At 47.9% G+C, this 22126-nt stretch overlaps 1 protein-coding gene across 1 annotated transcript; it reads right to left on the bottom strand.

Annotated features, from left to right (window-relative positions):
• Positions 1-1317: 1317 nt before the first annotated feature.
• LOC146679499 (protein NLRC3-like) lies at positions 1318-21643 on the bottom strand. Its single transcript, XM_085450385.1, has 6 exons — positions 21618-21643; positions 20011-20089; positions 19663-19849; positions 17737-19534; positions 14665-14838; positions 1318-1540 (listed from the first exon to the last, which is right to left on the bottom strand). The coding sequence occupies exons 1-6, from the start codon at positions 21641-21643 to the stop codon at positions 1318-1320; spliced, it is 2487 nt and encodes an 828-aa protein (XP_085306511.1).
• Between the last annotated feature and the right edge of the window lie 483 nt (positions 21644-22126).

The following is a 22126-nucleotide window of genomic DNA, read 5'->3' as shown; positions in this document are numbered from 1 at the left end:
TGTGGACAGCACCAGCATCTTTAAGTAAGTCTGAGAGGTGAGCAGTCTTTGGAAGCCTTTACTGTCTGATAGTCTCAGAGCAGGATTTGGATCATTATTTGGCTTTTCTTCTATTATTATGTTTAGTTTCTGCTTCACGGATATTCTCTGAGATGTTCTCTGAAATGTTTCCCACTGTTGGACAAACTTTCACAGTTTCTTCATAAAGGAGATCTCCTGTGCAGTCCATCTGTGATAATATGTTAAACACTGAATTATGATTCATATCTGAATGTACTGACTGTTAATTATTGATGAGAACATAATCAGTAAATATAAATATGTTTGAGTTTGGCTTTGATGAATCAGAATAAAAGTAATAAAATAATGATTTTAGAGACAGGCCGAACTCAGGCCAGCTGACAGCCTGTGTACAAACAGACTTCAGCCATATGAGAGTGAGTGTGAGTGAATGAGAGCACACACAGGACACTCTGATCTCTGAATGTGTGTGACGCAGTGAAAAAGAGGATTGTACTGGATATACTGTGACTGACAAACAGAGTTTAAAGAGAAAGGTGTTTGGATTAAAATGGATTATGCTAAAGTGAACGTGCTAATGAAATCTGAACTGACTGAAATGTGAAGTGAAGATAATTAAGATGTAAAAGAGAGAGAAACTGATAATAAGGTGGGGCTGGAGATCAGTGAAGGGCATGTAAACACCTGATTGGTTGAGTAGATATCAGATCGACAGTTTCACAGTTTTCCCTGTGGATTATAACTCTAAGAATATGTGACATTCATCAAGGAATCCTGCTCTCCGGATTATTTCCATGAACACTGAGCTGGATCACATCTACAGTGCTGGAAGTGCCCGTCTCACCACCAACCTCTCTGTGCACATTCACTTTTCAACCCTTTGTGAGACACTAAAGGTGTAAATCTGAGTATTTATCTATGTTAGTGCAAACACCTCTAATAGGTTGGTTTAGTCTTTCCAAGTCATAACTTCCCTTAGATCTGCGGTCCAGGCTCCTAAAATCATCCTAGTTTTACAAGCACTACAATCTAGAGGACAGCTGCACTAACAGGTGTGACTGATGAGATCTGACCTGCAAGGATACTCATGTTTATGTGTATCAGGACAAGCAGGGAAGACCTGGACATCAACTCTGTCAGGCTGCCTGAGTCCTCTCACCCACATCAGCTCAGAACTCTGCATTATCTACTGAGTCAGACTCAGAGGATCAGGGATCAGAAATTCTACAAAGAGTAGAACCAGACTTCCTGTATAGAGGTGTGTGGGCCTACTGATCCACAGTGTCAGCACAACTTTCACATCATAGTCATCTCAGCACAACTAAAACATGTGACTGACCTCAGAGTTTCAAATCGACATCGTGGATTCTCCAGAAGAACACACAGCTGCTTCACTCCTGAATCCTGCAGGTTGTTGTAGGTTCCACTCAGGTCCAGCACTCTGGGATACGAGGGGTTGGACTTCAGCGCTGCTGCCAGATAATCACAGCTGATCTCTGACAAATCACAGTCTTTCAATCTGTAAAAAGAATGAAAGATGTAAGTTTATTAGACAAAGTGTGAGCTTGAAATCATTCAGTGTTTCATCATCTGTTCAGAGCTGAAGAAGGTTCAGAATGTAGAAGTTTAGAAAATGGAAACTCCAAACAGCTGAAGCCAACAGGAAGCAGCTTCAAACAAACAAGAGAAAAAAATGAATTTTTCACATTGAAGTCGTACATTTATCATAAAGTTGTCAAGTTTTGCCGTGTGAAATAAAAAAAACTGAACAGGAATCCTCAGAGTTGAACCCTCTGCACAGAGGTTCAGGGTCCTCTTCAGGTCCCAAAGTGCAGAACAACAAGGTTTCAAACAGCTTCGTTCCAGCAGCATCAGCCACAGAAATGCAGAGATGATTCTTTGGATCTCTTGGTTGTGTTGTATGATGCTGTGTTTGCATATCTGGTGTCTGTGTTGCTTTGTGAGGACGGATCATTTACTGCAGCTCCAGATAAACAGAGCTGGACCTGAACCTGGTAGCTTCACTTAGAAGACACTTGTGACGGGAACGTCAGGTCAAAAAAGTGCCCCTCCGACAGCCAAACCCATCTGTTCTCTGATTGGATAGTTACATTTCTGATTGACATGACATTGACCAATCAGATGAAAGGAAGAAAAATAGGGTCAAAATTCGTACTTGTAACTTGCAGGGGTTTTTTTTGGCTAAGTCCACACACAAATCTTATTTACACACACACAAATCTTTTTTACACACACACACAAATCTTTTTTACACATACAAATCCTGATTTACAAGTACAAAATATTTATGACCACATTTTGAGCCCATACAAATGTTCTGCAGACGAGTCCATGCGCTCACAACAAAGCTCAGTGTGGACGACGCTGTGCACGCTCCAATGCTGATTGGTTAGAAAGTGGGCGGGAACAGGGAAGAGAGCGACAGCAGTGTTCAGCACAAACACGAAGGATCAAAGAAGAAGAACATGACAAGCTCAGATGGAGGCTGCAGTGGACACTTTTCATTGTTTTAACACTCGCTTTCACTTCAGCTTCACCAACATTAGCACAAGCAGAGCAGCCCACTGACTGCGTGGCCGTGACGGCGCCCCCTGGTGACTGTAAACCACTACAACATGTAGACGGCCGTCTGCTGCTCATTTCTTTGCCACCATCACAGGAGCTCTTTATCATGTTCTACTCTCTCATTGGTTCTTTGTGTGCTTGTTTTTTAGAACAGTAGTCATTGTGATTGTTCAAAGAAGACAGTCAGCTGTGACTAAATGTAGCTCCTACAGCAGTGATTGGAATAACTACTGAAGCTAATCCAGTATCAAAGCTCAGGAATCAGCAGCTCCCACCTCGTTTTCTTTGAACAACTATTTTTAGCTGCTGTGTTTTTGTGTTTCTGCGGACCTCAGACATCCTGCTGCTCTGGAGAACTGAAGCTCTAAAAGCTTCAGCCTTTATCTCCAAGAAACAAAGCTGATCATGGAGACCCAGCAGGTCAGCTGATCTGTGGACAGCACCAGCATCTTTAAGTAAGTCTGAGAGGTGAGCAGTCTTTGGAAGCCTTTACTGTCTGATAGTCTCAGAGCAGGATTTGGATCATTATTTGGCTTTTTTTCTATTATTATGTTTAGTTTCTGCTTCACAGATATTCTCTGAGATGTTCTCTGAAATGTTTCCCACTGTTGGACAAACTTTCACAGTTTCTTCATAAAGGAGATCTCCTGTGCAGTCCATCTGTGATAATATGTTAAACACTGAATTATGATTCATATCTGAATGTACTGACTGTTAATTATTGATGAGAACATAATCAGTAAATATAAATATGTTTGAGTTTGGCTTTGATGAATCAGAATAAAAGTAATAAAATAATGATTTTAGAGACAGGCCGAACTCAGGCCAGCTGACAGCCTGTGTACAAACAGACTTCAGCCATATGAGAGTGAGTGTGAGTGAATGAGAGCACACACAGGACACTCTGATCTCTGAATGTGTGTGACGCAGTGAAAAAGAGGATTGTACTGGATATACTGTGACTGACAAACAGAGTTTAAAGAGAAAGGTGTTTGGATTAAAATGGATTATGCTAAAGTGAACGTGCTAATGAAATCTGAACTGACTGAAATGTGAAGTGAAGATAATTCAGATGTAAAAGAGAGAGAAACTGATAATAAGGTGGGGCTGGAGATCAGTGAAGGGCATGTAAACACCTGATTGGTTGACTAGATATCAGATCGACAGTTTCCAGATCCAAGATGGCGCCGCGTATGGATGCCCTGGTGCTTCAGTGCGTTACTTCTGTTTTGTTTTTGTGCATTTCTTCTGTGTCTGGGCACTCCTCTGGATATTCTTACACCAGAGAAGAGCTTCTTAACTACAGGACTACAACGCCTGTGGATTTATTCCCAATATTTGTCGCATCTGCGGCAGATTTACTGCAGACTCTGATCAGGAAAGTGAGACGCCGAAAGAGAGGAAAGCGAGCCGGCGCACTCGTGCGTCTGAGGAGACGCGGACTGCGAACTGCTCTTCCTGGGATCTTCCTTTCCAATGTACGCTCACTCGGGAATAAGATCGACGAACTGGCCCTGATGAGAAGCATGAACAGAGACTTTGCCTCCTCCTGTGTCTTATGTTTTACGGAGTCGTGGCTCAGTGAGAACATCCCAGACCGCCAGGCCTCTCTCTCCGGTAAGAAAAAAGGTGGAGGTGTCTGCTTCTACATCAATAGTGGCTGGTGCACAGATGTAACAGTGATTGCTCAGCACTGCTCTCCCTCTCTGGAATACCTTTTTATTCACTGCAAACCGTTTTATTCTCCGCGGGAGTTTGCTTCATTCATCCTGGCCGCTGTTTACATCCCGCCAGATGCGGATGCGCAGGCAGCTCAGTGCGCACTCGCGGAGCAGACACTGCACATGGAGCGGACATACCCGGACTCTCTCATCATTGCTCTTGGGGACTTTAACAAAGCCAATCTGAGCCATGAGCTTCCCAAATACAAGCAGTATATTAAATGCCTGACCAGAGAGGAGAGGACATTAGACCACTGTTACAGCACAATCAGCGGGGCCTATCGTGCGGTGCCCCGCGCTTCACTCGGACTTTCTGACCACGTCATGATCCACCTAATCCCCGCGTACAGACAGAGGCTGAAGCTCTCCAAACCTGTCGTGAGGACCAAAAAACTGTGGAGCAACGAGGCTGTGGAGGAGCTTCGCACGTGCTTGGAGTCTACAGACTGGGACACACTGAAGGCTGCTTCTAACAGCTTGGACGAGTTTACGGACACTGTCACCTCCTATATCCACTTCTGTGAGGACAGCATTGTGCCATCACGCACCAGGGTGAGTTATAACAATGACAAACCCTGGTTTACTCCTAAACTCAAAAAGCTGTGGCTGGAAAAGAGAAAGGCGTTCAGAAGCGGAGACAGGGACTGCTACAGAGAGGCCAAGTACAGGTTCACTAAAGAAGTGGACATTGCTAAACATCAGCACTCTGAGAAGATGCAGCAGCAGATCTCAGAGAATGACTCGGCCTCTGTGTGGAAAGGTTTTAGGAATATCACAAACTACAAGCCTAAAACCCCCCACTCCACTGACGACTTGCTCTTAGCCAACACCCTTAACGATTTTTACTGCCGTTTTGACGAGCCATCAGGCAGCCTTCACACCTCCAACGGCCCCAACAATAGAGACACTTTGGACACTCATTCCCCCACCTCTCCCCCCTCCATAGAGCCATCACCACCTTCAAACTGTTCACCTACAACACCCCCCTCCTCACCCCACACAAAAGAGGATTTCACACCACCTCCTCCCACCACAACTCTTCATATTCATGAAGCAGATGTGAGGAAGCAGTTTAAGAGTCTGAATGCTCGAAAAGCTCCCGGCCCAGACGGTGTGTCTCCTGCCACCCTCAGACACTGTGCAAACGAGCTGGCCCCAGTGTTTTCTGGCATTTTCAACTCCTCACTGCAGGCATGTCATGTGCCTGCCTGCTTCAAGTCCTCTACCATAATCCCTGTCCCCAAGAAACCTAGGATCACTGGACTAAATGACTACAGACCCGTGGCTCTGACATCTGTGGTCATGAAGTCATTTGAGCGCCTAGTTCTCTCCCATCTCAAGACCCTCACGGCCCCCCTCCTGGACCCCCTGCAGTTTGCATACAGAGCCAACAGGTCTGTAGATGACGCCATCAACATGGCCCTACACTTCATCCTGCAGCATCTGGACTCCCCAGGAACCTACGCCAGGATCCTGTTTGTGGACTTCAGCTCTGCCTTCAACACCATCCTTCCAGACCATCTCCGAGGCAAGCTTTCCCAGATGAATGTGCCTAATCCCATCTGCCGGTGGATCACTGACTTCCTGACGGACAGGAAGCAGCATGTGAGGCTGGGAAAGAATGTCTCGGACTCTCGGACCATCAGCACCGGCTCCCCTCAGGGCTGTGTTCTTTCTCCTCTGCTCTTCTCCCTGTACACCAACTGCTGCACCTCCACCCACCAGTCTGTCAAGCTAATAAAGTTTGCAGATGACACCACCGTTATTGGGCTCATCTCGGACGGGGATGAGTCTGCCTACAGGAGGGAGGTTGAACGTCTGGTGTCTTGGTGCAGCCACAACAACCTGGTGCTGAATGCCCAGAAGACAGTGGAGATTATTGTGGACTTCAGGAAGCACATAGCCCCACTCCCCCCCATCATCCTGACTGATACCCCCATCACCTCTGTGGACTCATTCCGCTTCCTGGGTACCACCATCACCCAGGACCTGAAGTGGGAGCCCACCATCACCTCCGTCATCAAGAAAGCCCAGCAGAGGATGTACTTCCTGAGGCAGCTGAAGAAATTCAACCTACCAACACGGACGATGATGCAATTCTACACTGCAATCATCGAGTCCATCCTCACCTCCTCCATCACCGTGTGGTACGCTGGAGCCACTATCAGGGACAAACAGAGACTGCAGCGTGTTGTGCGCTCTGCTGAGAAGGTGATTGGCTGCAGACTCCCATCTTTGCAGGACCTGTACACCTCCAGGACACTGTGGCGTGCAGCTCGGATCTCAGCTGACCCTTCTCACCCTGGATACAGTCTGTTTGACCTGCTCCCCTCAGGCAGGAGGCTCCGGTCCATTCACACCAGAACCTCTCGCCACAAGAACAGTTTCTTCCCCTCTGCTGTTGGACACATGAACAATAACCGTATGACTGTTCCCACCACTAACACATGACCCTACGCTGTGTCACTGCATCATTCCATGTTTGGCACTGATCACCACCTGCACTCATGTATATATCTTTCTACGTAGCACTTTTAATTCTTATTCTCATGTATATATCTCATGTATATCTCATGCATATATCTTTCTACGTAGCACTTTTAATTCTTATTCTTACTTTTATTTTTTCATGTCTACTTAATCGCAATTTATGACAGTATGTTTGCACTGAAGCACCGCAGCAATTTCCTAATGTTGTAAACCTGCTCAACATTTGGCAAATAAAACCCTTTCTGATTCTGATTCTTCTGATTCACAGTTTTCCCTGTGGATTATAACTTTAAGAAGATGTGACATTCATCAAGGAATCCTGCTCTCCGGATTATTTCCATGAACACTGAGCTGGAACACATCTACAGTGCTGGAAGTGCCCGTCTCACCACCAACCTCTCTGTGCACATTCACTTTTCAACCCTTTGTGAGACACTAAAGGTGTAAATCTGAGTATTTATCTATGTTAGTTTGAACACCTCTAATAGGTTGGTTTAGTCTTTCCAAGTCATATCTTCCCTTAGATCTGCGGTCCAGGCTCCTAAAATCATCCTAGTTTTACAAGCACTACAATCTAGAGGAGAGCTGCACTAACAGGTGTGACTGATGAGATCTGACCTGCAAGGATACTCATGTTTATGTATATCAGGACAAGCAGGGAAGACCTGGACATCAACTCTGTCAGGCTGCCTGAGTCCTCTCACCCACACCAGCTCATCAACTCTAAACAGGAATGAGCAGCTCATTTCAAAATAAAAGGTTGGAATTGTAAAGAAAACAAACAGAGCCTATAAACTGAAACTGATTTCATTTTTTCAGCTGGAACATTTTAGTTGTTCCTTTTTCAATTCATACATAATTATATTTACAGTAAGTCTTATCAATCCCCTTTTCCCTGCCAGTCACCGCCAATGTTCCCTCTAATGTTTCATGTGTCTGAGCGAACACACTGTCAGCCGGTGATCGGCTGTGATCAGCTGATCACGGGGCCGGGGTTAAAAGAGAGACGCCACCCACCTGTTCGCCGCTCAGACATCAGTATCCTCGTGTCAGGAGCTCCGAAACTCTGCCGACGTCAGTCTCCGCCTGATTCAGCAACTGTGAGTTACAATCCCTTTCAATCCTTTTTCTCTTCCCGGCTCCGCTCGCTCTCTGTCTGTAACGACCGTTCCGAAGCCACGCTTCGTGCTCAGGTCATTACTAGAATAACTGCGTGTCTGCTCCAAACCCACCGCTAGCCTTCGCCGCGCTTGGGTCTAGCCAGCACGCCACACGGGCACGCCGCATTACTGTGTGCGATCCGCCCGGCCGTGACAGGATGTCTGAGCCGCATATAGACCCAGCGGAATTCGAACGGCTGAAAGCCGAAGTGTTATATCTTCGCGGTGTGGTGGATCGGATGAGCACAAAGATGGAGTCTCTCACCGAAACTGTCCTCCAGCTTTCCTCTTCCGTCACCTCGCTGCAACGTCAGCCAGCGCCGGTGAGCGCTGAACCCCGGATCGGACTACCCGACAAGTGGAACGGAGTAGACGGCCGGCCTGATGGATTGCTCGCCACCTTAGACATGATGTTTGAATGTCAACCCACTAAATACGCCACTGCCCGTGCAAAAGTGGCGATGCTCACCTCTCTCTTGTCTGGCCAGGCTCAGGAATGGGCCGCGGCTCTCTACAACAATAAGTCTGCAGCGTGTAATGACTATGCTCTGTTTGTGGAGGAGTTAAAAAAGACTTTCGTTCCCCCCAGCAGTGAAGTGGAAGTGGAGTCACAGCTGCTTCATCTACGCCAGGGCAGCCGACCAGTCTGTTACTTCGCCTCCCAATTCCGCACCCTGGCTGCTAAGCTTCAATGGGGAGATGCTTCTCTGCGCTCCATCTTTCTAGAGGGGCTGGCTGATTACATCAGAGACGAGATGGCCGGCCGTGAGGCCCCAAAGACCTTGGATGAGGCCGTGGACCTTGCCCTGAAGATCGACCAACGCGTGATGTCGCGGCCTCGCCATGCCCCTCGGGCCTTAAGACCCTTCCAGCCTCAGCGGACCACGTCGTCGCGACCTCCTCCCCCCTCTGATGGAGCCACGGCTAGCCCAAGCAGCACATCCAGCGAGGAGCCCATGCAGCTGGGTGGACTCCCCAAAGAGGAGAAAGAGAGACGCTGGCGTGAGGGCCTCTGCGCCTACTGTGGATCAGCTCGACACCGTCGTCCCCAGTGCCCGCTACAGCCGGGAAACGACGACGCCAGGTAGACTGCGGGGGTGTCCCACCTGGCCCTTCCCACTCCTCCGATCCCTCTCGTTTTCTGTTACCGGTCACATTTCACCTGAAACACCAACAGCTCTCATCCGAAGCCCTCCTGGACACCGGAGCCGCCGAGAACTTCATCGACCAAAAACTAGCCTCTCGGCTCCGCATCCCATTGACTTCCGTCGACCGATTTCTCCCGGTGACCTCAGTAGACGGGCGACCACTCCAACCCTACCCGGTCCAGTTCCAGACCCAGCCAGTCCGCATGTCTGTCGGGGATCATCAGGAGGAGATCCGGTTTCTAGTAGTCTCGGCCTCTTCCTCTCCTCTCATCCTCGGATACCCCTGGTTCCGTCGACATGACCCCCACGTCTCCTGGTCTTCCTGCCAGATCCTGGACTGGGGTCCCCGGTGTTCACGCCGCTGCCTTCTCCTCCGGACTGGACAGGACTCAAAGCCAGAAGAGGCGTCACCCCCGGAGCCCGTCGATCTGGATAGGATCCCTCCGGCTTACCATGACCTGTCCGAGGTCTTCAGTAAGAGGCGAGCCTCCGCTCTCCCTCCTCGTCGCTCCTACGACATGGCCATCGAGCTCCTCCCGGGAGCAGTCCCTCCTCGTGGTCGCCTGTTCTCGCTGTCAACCGCAGAGAACAAAGCCATGGAGGAGTACGTCACTGAGGCTCTCCAACAGGGCTTCATTCGCCCTTCTACCTCCCCTGCAGCTGCGGGGTTCTTCTTTGTAAAGAAGAAAGACGGCGGGCTTCGCCCCTGTATAGACTACCGAGGCTTGAATAAAATCACCGTTAAGAACCGCCATCCTCTTCCTCTGCTATCCACCGCGCTCGATTCCCTCTCCCAGGCCTGCATCTTCACCAAACTAGACCTACGCAGCGCTTACAATTTGGTGCGGATTAGAGAAGGGGACGAATGGAAGACGGCCTTCATCACCCCTAACGGGCACTGGGAGTATCTGGTGATGCCCTTCGGCCTCTGCAACAGCCCTGCTGTCTTCCAACACCTGATCAATGATGTCTTGCGGGACATGCTGGGCCGATGGGTGTTTGCCTATCTGGATGACATCCTGATCTACTCCCGCACCGAAGTGGACCATATTCGCCATGTGCGGGCCGTGCTAAGCAGGCTGCTCGAGTACCAGCTGTTCTGCAAACTGGAAAAGTGTGCCTTCCATCAACGGTCCACTACCTTCCTGGGCTTCACCATCTCCTCCAATGGCCTGACCATGGACCCGCAAAAGCTCCAAGCCGTGACCCAGTGGCCTCAGCCTTCCAGCCTTAAGCAGCTACAGAGCTTCCTGGGCTTTGCCAATTTTTATCGGCGCTTTATCCGCAATTTCAGCACCATTGTCGCGCCACTGACATCCCTCACTAAACCAGCTAACCTGCCCAGGCCCTTCTGCCTCCCCCCTGGTGCGAAACTGGCCTTCCGAGACCTTATCCGTCGGTTTGCTACAGCTCCCGTCCTGCTCCACCCTGATCCTGCCGGAGATTTTGTGGTGGAGGTGGATGCCTCCGATGTTGGCGCTGGCGCCGTCCTCTCTCAACATGGCCCGGATGGAAAACTTCACCCGTGCTGCTATTTTTCAAGGAAGTTCTCTGACACGCAGCGACGGTATGGTGTCGGCGACCGGGAACTCCTGGCCATCAAGTGGGCCTTGGAAGAATGGCGGCATTGGCTCCTGGGAGCGAAAGAACCATTTCTGATCTGGACTGATCACCAGAACCTGATCCACATTCGTTCTGCCAAGCAGCTCAACCCAAGGCAGGCCCGTTGGGCCTTATTCTTCGAACCGTACAACTTCCACCTCGCCTACCGCCCTGGCTCCAAGAACACCAAGGCAGACGCCCTCTCCAGGCAGTTCGCCCAGGACGACTTCACGTCAGACCCTGGACCTATCCTACCGTCTCATTGTTTCGCTGCCCCCCTTCGGTGGCCCTTGGAGGACTCTATCCGGGACGCCCTGACCGCCGAACCGCCTCCGCCGGAGACCCCAGCTGGGCGGCTCTATGTGCCATCCCGGTGCCGTCAGGAGGCCTTGCTCTGGGCTCACTCCTCCCCGCTCTCTGGTCACCCAGGGCCCGACAGAACCCTCCAGCTCCTCCGTCGTGCCTTCTGGTGGCCCTCCATGACTCGGGACGTCCGTGACTTCGTTTCCGCCTGTGACACCTGTGCTCGGGCCAAGTCCTCCACCCAGCCGCCCGCTGGCGACCTTCACCCTCTCCCGGTGCCGAGACGTCCCTGGTCCCATGTCGGCCTTGACTTTGTTACCGGCCTTCCATCTGTGGACGGTCTTGACACCATCCTCACCTTTGTGGACCGGTTTTCTAAGGCGGTGCACCTGGTCGCCCTGGCCGGCCTCCCCTCCGCCAAACGGACGGCCGAGCTCCTCCTGGACCATGTCGTCCGGCTTCACGGATTCCCCAAGGACATAGTCTCCGATCGGGGGCCACAGTTCACCGCCAGGTTCTGGAAGGCCTTCTGCCGCCTGATAGGAGCATCTCCCAGCCTCTCGTCCGGCTATCACCCTCAGACCAATGGGCAGGTTGAACGGACCAATCAACAGTTGGGGCGCTTCTTACGGTGCTTCGTCTCCGCCCAACCGTCGCTATGGCCTCGTTACCTGGTGTGGGCTGAGTTGTCTCATAACCTTCACATCTCTTCCGCCACCGGTCTCTCGCCCTTTGAGGTCTGTCATGGATTTCAACCTCCTATCTTCAGCCATCAGGAAGCGGAGGTCGACGTGCCGGCTGCTGAACAGATGGTCCGCCGCTGTCGCCAGGCCTGGATCAAGGCGCGGGCTGCCATTTCCCGGGCCAACGCTCTGTACACCCGGCAGCATCGTCGCCGCCACCGCCCGGGTCACCCCTTCCGGCCGGGGGACCGCGTCTGGCTCTCCACTAAGCACCTACGGCTGCGCGGCGAGTCCAAGAAGCTCGCTCCCCGGTTCGTCGGCCCGTACGAAGTCACCGCCCGGCTCAACCCCGTGGCTTACCGTCTCCGGCTTCCGCCCGCCATGAAGGTCCACCCGGTTTTCCACGTCTCGCAGCTTAAGCGGCACGTCGCTTCCCCACTGGCGCCCCCCTCCCGGGCCCCGCCCCCGCCCAGGATCGTCGATGGGGGTCCTGTCTACACTGTCCGTCGGATCTTGGACTCCCGTCCCCGGGGCCGGGGGGTCCAGTATTTGGTGGACTGGGCTGGCTACGGCCCTGATGAGCGCTCCTGGGTGCCGTCCCGCTTCATCTTGGATCCTTCCCTCATCTCGGATTTCCGTCGCCGCCGTCCTGGCCCGTCGGGTGCCGGTCCTCGGGGGGGGGGTCCTGTCAGCCGGTGATCGGCTGTGATCAGCTGATCACGGGGCCGGGGTTAAAAGAGAGACGCCACCCACCTGTTCGCCGCTCAGACATCAGTATCCTCGTGTCAGGAGCTCCGAAACTCTGCCGACGTCAGTCTCCGCCTGATTCAGCAACTGTGAGTTACAATCCCTTTCAATCCTTTTTCTCTTCCCGGCTCCGCTCGCTCTCTGTCTGTAACGACCGTTCCGAAGCCACGCTTCGTGCTCAGGTCATTACTAGAATAACTGCGTGTCTGCTCCAAACCCACCGCTAGCCTTCGCCGCGCTTGGGTCTAGCCAGCACGCCACACGGGCACGCCGCATTACTGTGTGCGATCCGCCCGGCCGTGACACACACAAACTCCCTGAGCGTCCCTTGGACCACTGTGAGCAACAGCAGACGTGTGCACTGTGGTCACGCCAGCATCTTATCCATCCAAGTTACATAGTTTATTAAAGTAATCAAATTACAGCATTTACATTTATGTTAGACTACTTTTAATTAACTGCTTTAGCCCACTTACAATGAAAATTAAAAACAACCTTGTTCATGACCAGTAGCATGTTAACACTATTGGAAGTAAAAATAACTTGAACTCCAATTTTGAAAACACAACTTTATTTTTTCTATTTTTATAAAGCTCTGACTTGTATTATGAGTCTGTGGTCTGGGAGAGAGTCTGTAACTCTGTCTGCAAAATACAGGATATAATGACCAATGTTGAGAAATTAATTATATAGTTACTTCTTCAAAAAAGTTACTGAGTTTTGCAAACAACAAAGTTTGTTGCAATAAATACTGAATACTATCGTTGTTATAAACAACGATACTATTCAGGAAGAAAACCAAACATTGCAGATATTTTATCATAACTCTGGTTTTACGTGGCCGATCAACACAATTTAAAAACTTGTATAAAGTCCACACTTTGTCCGTCAACATGCAGCTACCAACCCAAATGGTGAGGTGGTGGTGTCAGGGTTCCTGGGTCGTTGACCCAGTGATTTCAGTTTGTTCATGTTCAGTTTAGTTCGCCACATTAATGTTCTCACTTCCTGTTTTTTCCCGTGTCAACTTGTCTCCCGTGTCATTAGTCAGATTATGTTCAGCCCTGTACTCACCTGTTTCCAATCATTGTCATCATTCAACCTGTGTATTTAAGTTCCTCGGTTTCACCAGTTGTCTGTCGTGTCATTGATGTTGATGTTCATGTCGTCCCTCCGTCTGTATGTTCAGTTAGTCAGCCAGCCATTCTTCCAGTCTTTCAGCCAGCCAGCCAGTCACTCCGTCGTTCCTGCTTTGTTCACTCACCCTCCAATAAATCCTCTTCATTTCTGCACCGTGAGTCCAGCATTTGGGTCATCTCTTCCACGCCTCCACACACAACCTCTGACAGGTGGTTAGTTATTACTGTCGTTTATGATCCCCTACATTCTCCTACATTCAAATATTCTCCAGCTACAATAGTGTTTGTGTTCCTAAAAGGATTTCATGAATGTGTTATTGTTCATGTCACATCTGTATGAAACAAAGAGGAAGTGAGGTTTATCCTTCATGATCACAAACTGTTCCAGCATGTAAACCTGAGATCTGTGTGGAGCAGCTGACCTGTACGATGTGCTCAACACAAACATTAATTACCATCAGTTACTGTGTGACTGAACCACGTGGGTGTATGAAACATCGCTTTCAGTTTTAATAGCACATGGCAACATTCAGATGTGAATCTATACAGTAACACTTTGATTTGTTACAGTGAGGAGACTGTTGAAGGAACGATGAGGGGAAACTGTAACAGCAGCAACAGAAACCAGGAGACAAAGCTGAGGTCTGGGTTCCTCTATGCTACACACAGCCTCCTGCTCCTGGACTTTAGTAAACACATAAATGTCTCCAAGTACACTTACTTCAGAAACTCTATTAAACTCATTACAAGTTTACTTCAGCTTTAAATTACTCACAACATCAGCACACATGAGTAAACAAAGTAACTCACAGCTACTGTTCAAGTTTAGTCATCTTTAATACAAATATACCTCATTATTATGAATCTCACAGCTACCTGCTCATTGAACTGAACAATAATTCTGTTTGACCATTAAAACAAAATATGTGACTGCAATAAAATCTTCAGACAGTAATTAAGAATCTCCTAAGCAATCCGAAGATAACGAAAAGTTCACCTGCCAATTCTATAAAGCTTGGTTGTTTAAACAATGATATCATTTAATGATATGTTTGGATCCTGACCTGAGAGTTTCCAGTGTACAATGTGGACTCTGCAGTGCAGCAGACAGAAGCTTCACTCCTGAATCCCGCAGGTCATTGTTACTCAGGTCCAGCTCTTTCAGACTAGAGGACTGGGAGTTGAGAACTGAGGACAGAGCATCACAGCTTCTCTCTGACAGGTTACAGCCGCTCAGTCTGGAAGAAAACAAACAAACAATTAAATCAGTCAAATAAAACATTTTTAATGCCAGCATGCAATACAATTATTGGTTAACTAAATAACTTCATTAAAACACAACTATTCTTCTATAGCAGCACTTACTCCTTGTAAGCTCCACCTGCTCCACCATCTGAGTCAGACGACATGAAAACAAACTGTAAATCTAGTAGAAACATGATTGGAAAGCTTCTCAGATCCATTTGTACATTTAGAGCCTGATACTGAAATATAGCAGCACGGACATTCACAGCAGCAAAGGGTTCTTGCTGATCTGAGCTGGCTTGGCCCTGGCTTATTGAAGATTAAAGAAAGCGGAATCAGCTGTTCAAAACCCCACAAGGCTGCCCGCTGTGACTGAAACAATGGGACGGGTCGTGACTTCTCAAAATGGGCTCATTGAACGCAGCACGGATAAGATCTTGAAGAAGCTCATGGCGGTCATGAGTTCTCAGACTTTGCTCTTTGAGCGCAAAACCGATAACCTCTCGAAGAAGCTCGTGGCTCTCCAACGGGAGATTGAGAGACGAGTGACGCACTGTTAGATCAGCTGTGAAATTGACATGCAGTTGTTCGGACCAAAGAAAGCCACCATCATCTCATGCGGCTAACATACCGGCGCGAGCTGTGGTCTCAAGGCTGGAGCTGAACAAATCTCACCCTGATAACAGACGGTGTTTAGACTGTTCCTTCCCATCCTAAGCATGCTTATCCCCTCCCGGTGCAGACGGTGGGTCGAGGGGACCAGCGCAAATGCTGCAGGCCCGGATGCGCTGTCTACACCGGCTGTCTCTCACCTTTTACCCATCCCTGTTGCTTGTCATGTGTTTCTATGGCGCATTAAGAGTTTTCATGTGCTCTGCGCTAAGGTCATTTTTTTTGTCTGTTCTCAAACTGATCTCCCTGCTGGAGCTCAGTCTGGGAGGAGTTATTTTTTCTCCTCATCTTTCCTGATGTTGTGCATTTTCTGCTGTTCGGTTCCGGGTCGCTGCTCTAGCGGCTGACCGGCCAGCTACCTAGCCTGACCCGTCTCCCCAATGTGATGTTTGTGTATTGTATGTACGGTTGGAAAGCTCGGTATCCTAATTGCCCCTTGAAAATAAATACAGTGTTCTGAAACTGAATCTGAAAAGATTACAGAAGACGACTCTGTTCAGTAAATATTACGCTCATGCTGTCACGAAATACCAAAGGTAGGTAAAACTCTAGTTGTTGCAGCCATCCAGTATGACATGCTTTGTACTGTCCTGCTGCAGTTTGTGACACCTGGTTGATGAGTTGTGAAGGATGATGAAACAAACAGTTCACTCAATGTTTGTCTTCTAAACTGGATGTAATTTGGGCAGCCGATAGGTTTTCTTAATCTATCCCAGCTGCAAATAGGAACACAACAAATAAATAACTTTACCCACTTGGATCCTTATCATTCAAGATTGTGAAAAGATTCTCTACACAGAGAATACAGGTGATGTTAGATGAGAGAGATGATTTGGAAGATGATGAAGGGGAAGAGTTTTCACAACTTGAGGCCTTTTGTCTTCACTGTATAGGACAGAGAAGACAGGAAGGGAGGGAGAAGTGAGGAGAATAACACACAGGAAATGGTCTTGGGCAGACTCAAACCAGGCCCTGGAGTCACGACTCTAACCTTCAGTACATGGGTCACCTGCTCAGCCAGGTAAGCTACAGCAGTCAGCAGTGTGTGAGTTAATTTGAAGACAATGATGACTATAAGTCAGGTAAAAAAAAAATACTATCATCAACCAACAAGGGGAAAACATTGAGCTTGAATGGCCAAGCTTTGACCAAGGGTGGCTCACTCCTCGGTCTCCTTGCCCAAGGAGTGAACCACCCTGCATGGCTATCAATGTGGTGCAACCAAGGCCATCATACAGTACAGGCCATCCAAGCTGATTCTTAACTTTTCCTCCCAGATACCACCTTAGAAATCATCTAGATTAGGATATGTTGGCTGTTCTAGATCCAATCACAACAAACAGAGAGCTGCTGTGTGTCCAAGGTGAACAGGAAGAATATATACATGCATAAAGTCAATAAAGTCAGAAGGTTTGCTTTAGACTGTGCTGCAGTTTATCATCAAAGACTAACAAACAGGCACCATGCTGCCAACAAATGGCATCAAGTCTGACTTGAGGTTTTTTGTTCTTTTTTTTAAATCAAGATTGAATTTTATAGCAACCACAGCAGAGATGACCAGGGAAGGTGTGCTTGAGGGGATATAGCTACAACAGCTGGTTTCAGACTGAAGATGAACTGAGGTGCTGCACCCAAGTCTGCAGGTTCAGGGAGGGACAAACATCTGCTGCAACCAGATTGGAGTGAAAGGAGAGAGCAGGCCAACAACAACAAAGAAACAACAAACACACTGTGGAAGACCGAAGCAGAGTTTAGTTTAAAGTGGAACTAAGGATGTTTCTCTGGCTGCCAGGATTCACTGAGTAATTCAAATGCTTTCTTTAATGCAGGACCCACCATGCATGTAAAAGCAAGTGTTTCACCAACATTTGTGACTAAAGATAGACCTGCAGTAGAAATGTATCTAGGAGCATGCATGTGAATATAAAGTATCACAACATCAGGCACATGCAGCCTAAGTGTTTAAACAAAGACTGATAACATAACAGCAGCAGTGATGATCAGAGTTCATGGTGAATCCAGCGTCTCGAGTACACCGAGTTCTGGAGGCATCAAAGAGGTTAAAGTTGTATTGGAGAAATCCCAAAACTTTAGGATACAAATTCATAAAAACACAGAAAACCTGGTGAAATAAATTACTGACACAGTTGGATGTTAAAATTCAAATTCAAATTGAATAAAAGTTATAAAAGTAAAGACATGAGTACAAATATACTCACAGAGCTTTGTTGGAGGCTTTGACCACTGGCAGCAGCCTCAGAAGAGCCTCCTCTGAAGCAGAGTATTTCTTCAGGTCAAACACATCCAGATCTTCTTCTGATGACAGTAAGATGAAGACCAGAGCTGACCACTGAGCAGGAGACAGTTTATCTGTGGAGAGACTTCCTGATCTCAGGGACTGTTGGATCTCCTCCACTAGAGAACGATCATTCAGTTCATTCAGACAGTGGATCAGATTGATGCTTTTCTCTGCAGACAGATTCTCACTGAGCTTCTCCTTGATGTACTGAACTGTTTCCTGATTGGTCTGTGAGCTACTTCCTGTCTGTGTCAGCAGGCCTCGTAGGAGAGTCTGATTGGTCTGCAGGGAAAGACCCAGGAGGAAGCGGAGGAACAAGTCCAGGTGTCCATTTGGACTCTGTAGGGCCTTGTTCACAGCACTCTGGTGGAGAGATTGTAGGTTTGGTTTGTTAAATAGTTTAGACCATGTAGAGGTTGTTTGTTGTTCCATCAGATTGAGTCCAGAGTTGATGAAGGTCCGATGGACATGAAGAGCAGCCAGAAACTCCTGAACACTCAGATGGATGAAGCAGAACACCTTGTCCTGGTACAGTTGTTTCTCCTCTTTAAAGATCTGTGTGAACACTCCTGAGTACACTGAGGCTGCTCTGATATCGATGCCACACTCTGTCAGGTCTGATTCATAGAAGATCAGGTTTCCTTTCTGCAGCTGATCAAAAGCCAGTTTTCCCAGTGACTTAATCATCTTCCTGCTCTCTGGACTCCAGTGTGGATCTGTCTCAGATCCTCCATCATACTTGACCTTCTTCACTTTGGCCTGAACCACCAGGAAGTGGATGTACATCTCAGTCAGGGTCTTGGGCAGCTGTCCTCCCTCTCTGGTTTTCAGCACATCCTCCAGAACTGTAGCAGTGATCCAGCAGAAGACTGGGATGTGACACATGATGTGGAGGCTTCGAGCTTTCTTGATGTGGGTGATGATCCTGCTGGCCTGCTCCTCATCTCTGAATCTCTTCCTGAAGTACTCCTCCTTCTGTGGGTCAGTGAACCCTCTGACCTCTGTCACCATGCCAACACAGTCAGGAGGGATCTGATTGGCTGCTGCAGGTCGTGTGGTTATCCAGAGGCAAGCAGAGGGAAGCAGTTTCCCCCTGATGAGGTTTATCAGCAGCACATCCACTGAGGTGGACTTTCTAGGGTCAGTTAGGATTGTAGTTTTGTGGAAGTCCAGAGGAAGTCGACACTCATCCAGACCATCAAAGATGAACACAACCTGGAAGTCTTCAAAGCTGCAGATTCCTGCTTCTTTGGTTTCAGTAAAGAAGTGATGAACAAGTCCCACCAAGCTGAACTTTTCCTCTTTCAGCACATTCAGCTCTCTGAAAGTGAATGGAAATATGAACTGGATGTCCTGGTTGGCTTTGTCTTCAGCCCAGTCCAGGCTGTATTTCTGTGTTAAGACTGTTTTCCCAATGCCAGCCACTCCCTTTGTCAGCACTGTTCTGATTGGTTCATCTCTTCCAGGTGAGGCTTTAAAGATGTCTTCTTGTCTGATGGTTGTTTCTGGTCTGTCTGGTTTCCTGGATGCTGTTTCAATCTGTCTGACCTCATGTTCATCATTGACCTCTGCAGTCCCTCCCTCTGTGATGTAGAGCTCTGTGTAGATCTGATTCAGGAGGGTTGGGTTTCCTGCTTTAGCGATGCCCTCAAACACACACTGGAACTTCGTCTTCAGGGTGGATTTAAGGTTACGATGACAAACTGCAGCTTGAAGCTCTGAATGAGAAGAAAAATAAACACTCAATTCCAAAAAGAACTAATCTTTAAAACATGTTGCTCCATCTTCCATCTCTGGAAAATGTTCATTTATCCAAAAGTTTAAATCTTTAGATAAATCCTCTTACGTCTCTGCAGACGGTCAGCCAGCTCCTCCTGCTTCATTCTCCTCAGGAAGTCCACTGTGATCTTCACAAATGCCTCTCTGCTGCTGCTCCTCTGACTCTCAAAGCATTCTGGGTAATCTGGACTCAGAACCTTCTGGATCTTCTTCAGCTCGTTCTTCACAAAAGTGATGATGTTGTCCTCCAGCAGCTGGAACAGAATATTTATGAATGAGCCAATCAGACTGAAATCATGGAGCCAAACATCAGATCCATGTTGGACACACTGACGATCCACTGGTCTACAAAGAGCAGCATGGAGATGACTGTGAACAGAACAGATGTAACAGTAGTTGTTGTACATGTACAGACCATAAATATGGAGTCCAGCTGTGTTTGATGCTGCTGGGCAGACTGACCACTGGGAACCTCTGAGCTCTGCTGGTCCACCCTGTGGAGGAACCATGAAGGATTAGATCAACACAGGATAAAAATCCAGGAGTTTCTGCTCAAATAACTTCATCTGAATCAAGTCTGTCAAGTTTTAAACTCTCAGATTGTGAACATATCAGTAATTTTCAGTCTGTTTTCATGGACGTCCTTTCAGTGGTGATGTCAGGGATGATTTTGAAGAAGCTCATTAAACTGAACAATCAGCAGATCACTGCTCCAAAACCAGAACATGATCCGAGTCTCCCTCCACCACCAGAACACCAGCTTTACTAACGTGGTAGATCAGTGTAGTACAGATCAATAACTGATGAGTCATTTGATCAAAATCACTGAGTGCTTCACGTCTGACCCTCTGATGCTTCTGTAGACATTTTGCATATTTAATGAATGTCTGACAGTTTTACATTCATTCTATGAACACAGTGGAAATGTTGTGTTATAGTCTCCATGTTGTTTCCAGCATCATAAATTCTTAAGTTCAGAAAATTAGATTCTTTCTTCACAGCTGAAAAACAACAACATTTATTCTCTATTGAAATCTGCATCGTCCACTCCAAAGGTCACAATCTGAAGGTAACATCTGGTTTTGTTCCCTGTGGTTAACTCTGAGCATCAGTATGGTGGGATTTATCCACTACATCCACACCACTGTGGTTCAGTGTTGTCCTGATGGAGTAACAGCAGCCAGTATGATCCAGGCTTTAGCTGCTGGGTCTCTGTGTGACCTCTCAGACTGTTTAACAGATCAGACACAAAGAGAATCAGAGCAGCTCTGTTCTTTAAAGACAAACATGAACCCACTCAGGTCACACTTTCCCCACAGATATGAGCATCACTGTCCTCAAACAGCAAATGACCAAGTCGAACATTTGGATCTTTTCTCTTTCATTGTTTTCTTTTTAATGAATCTTTGTAACAATCTGAGGATGTTTCAGGTCATATTTATCCAGGAAACACAAACATGTAAAGGAGTCATCACAGCTCTCTGACCTCGTTGCTCCAGGTTCACCACTGAAGTCTGGATTTAGCTCTTTGGACCGGTCACTCCTCACAGACGGACAGCTGGACCCTGCAGACTGTGACCTCTGACCTCTGCAGACACAAACATGATTGAAGCAGCTGTGATCACACAGACTGCAGATAATGCAGCTGTTTCCTGTCAGTAACATCCTCTTAGATTAGAGTTCAGCTTTTTACAGGAAAACAAATGTCCCTGAATGCAACAGTGAGACACAGTCTGCCTGTGTGGCTGTTATAGCTGCCGTTAGGAGCGCTCATGTGTTTGCAGTTAGACGAGGAGATGTTACCATCATGGACATATTAACAAATCCTGCAGCATCACGTGGCACAAACACTTTGTGTTCCTGTCTCACACGACGAGCCTTTGTCTAATGCTCTCTGAACACTTTTCTGAAGAGGAGCTGCACAAACCTTTGTTTGCTTTCTAGAGCAGCATCTCATCCTCACAGAGCACAGCTGGCACACTTGTTACCGTTAGCTTAGCCACCAGGCTAAAGTCAAACTACCCACTGCTAGCAGCTGTTTCTATCATAGTTTAGGATTGAGATGTGTGAGGTCGAAATTTACACCTGTGATTAAAATAAATAGTTAAAAACAGCCAATTGTGTGTCTATAATAATAATGTGTCTTAAACCAGATAAAATGACAGTTACAGCTGAGCCTGTGTGTCCTTGGAGACACTACTGCTACAGAGATGCATTTTAGAAACCGGGAACCATCAAAAGCGTCAGAGAGTTCATCTTACTAACAGCTCACCTCTCTGCAGCAGAGACTTTAAAATCAATGTAGCCATCTTTAGACCGGTCACTCTGTAAGGACACAGAGCTGGGTGGAGGTCCAGGCTGGTTCCTGTGAATAATGATGCAGCAGTGATGTGAGTGCTAAGCTGTGACATGGAGAAGAGTCATGGACAGTTAGAGATGGTCATCTCACCTCTGAGCTTTGGTCTGGCTCTCATGTTCCCCACACAGAGTGCTTTTAGAGGGAGGGGCTCCCTCCTCTCTGTCCTCACACT

This window comes from Copadichromis virginalis, unplaced genomic scaffold (assembly GCF_057382275.1).
Source record: "Copadichromis virginalis isolate Kocher_CV1m ecotype Utaka unplaced genomic scaffold, C_Virginalis_male_GT1.1 unmapped_scaffold_1, whole genome shotgun sequence".
NCBI classification, from domain to species: domain Eukaryota; kingdom Metazoa; phylum Chordata; class Actinopteri; order Cichliformes; family Cichlidae; genus Copadichromis; species Copadichromis virginalis.
Note: the sequence above shows the minus strand (reverse complement) of the source record. Positions and strands in the feature narration are given on the sequence as shown.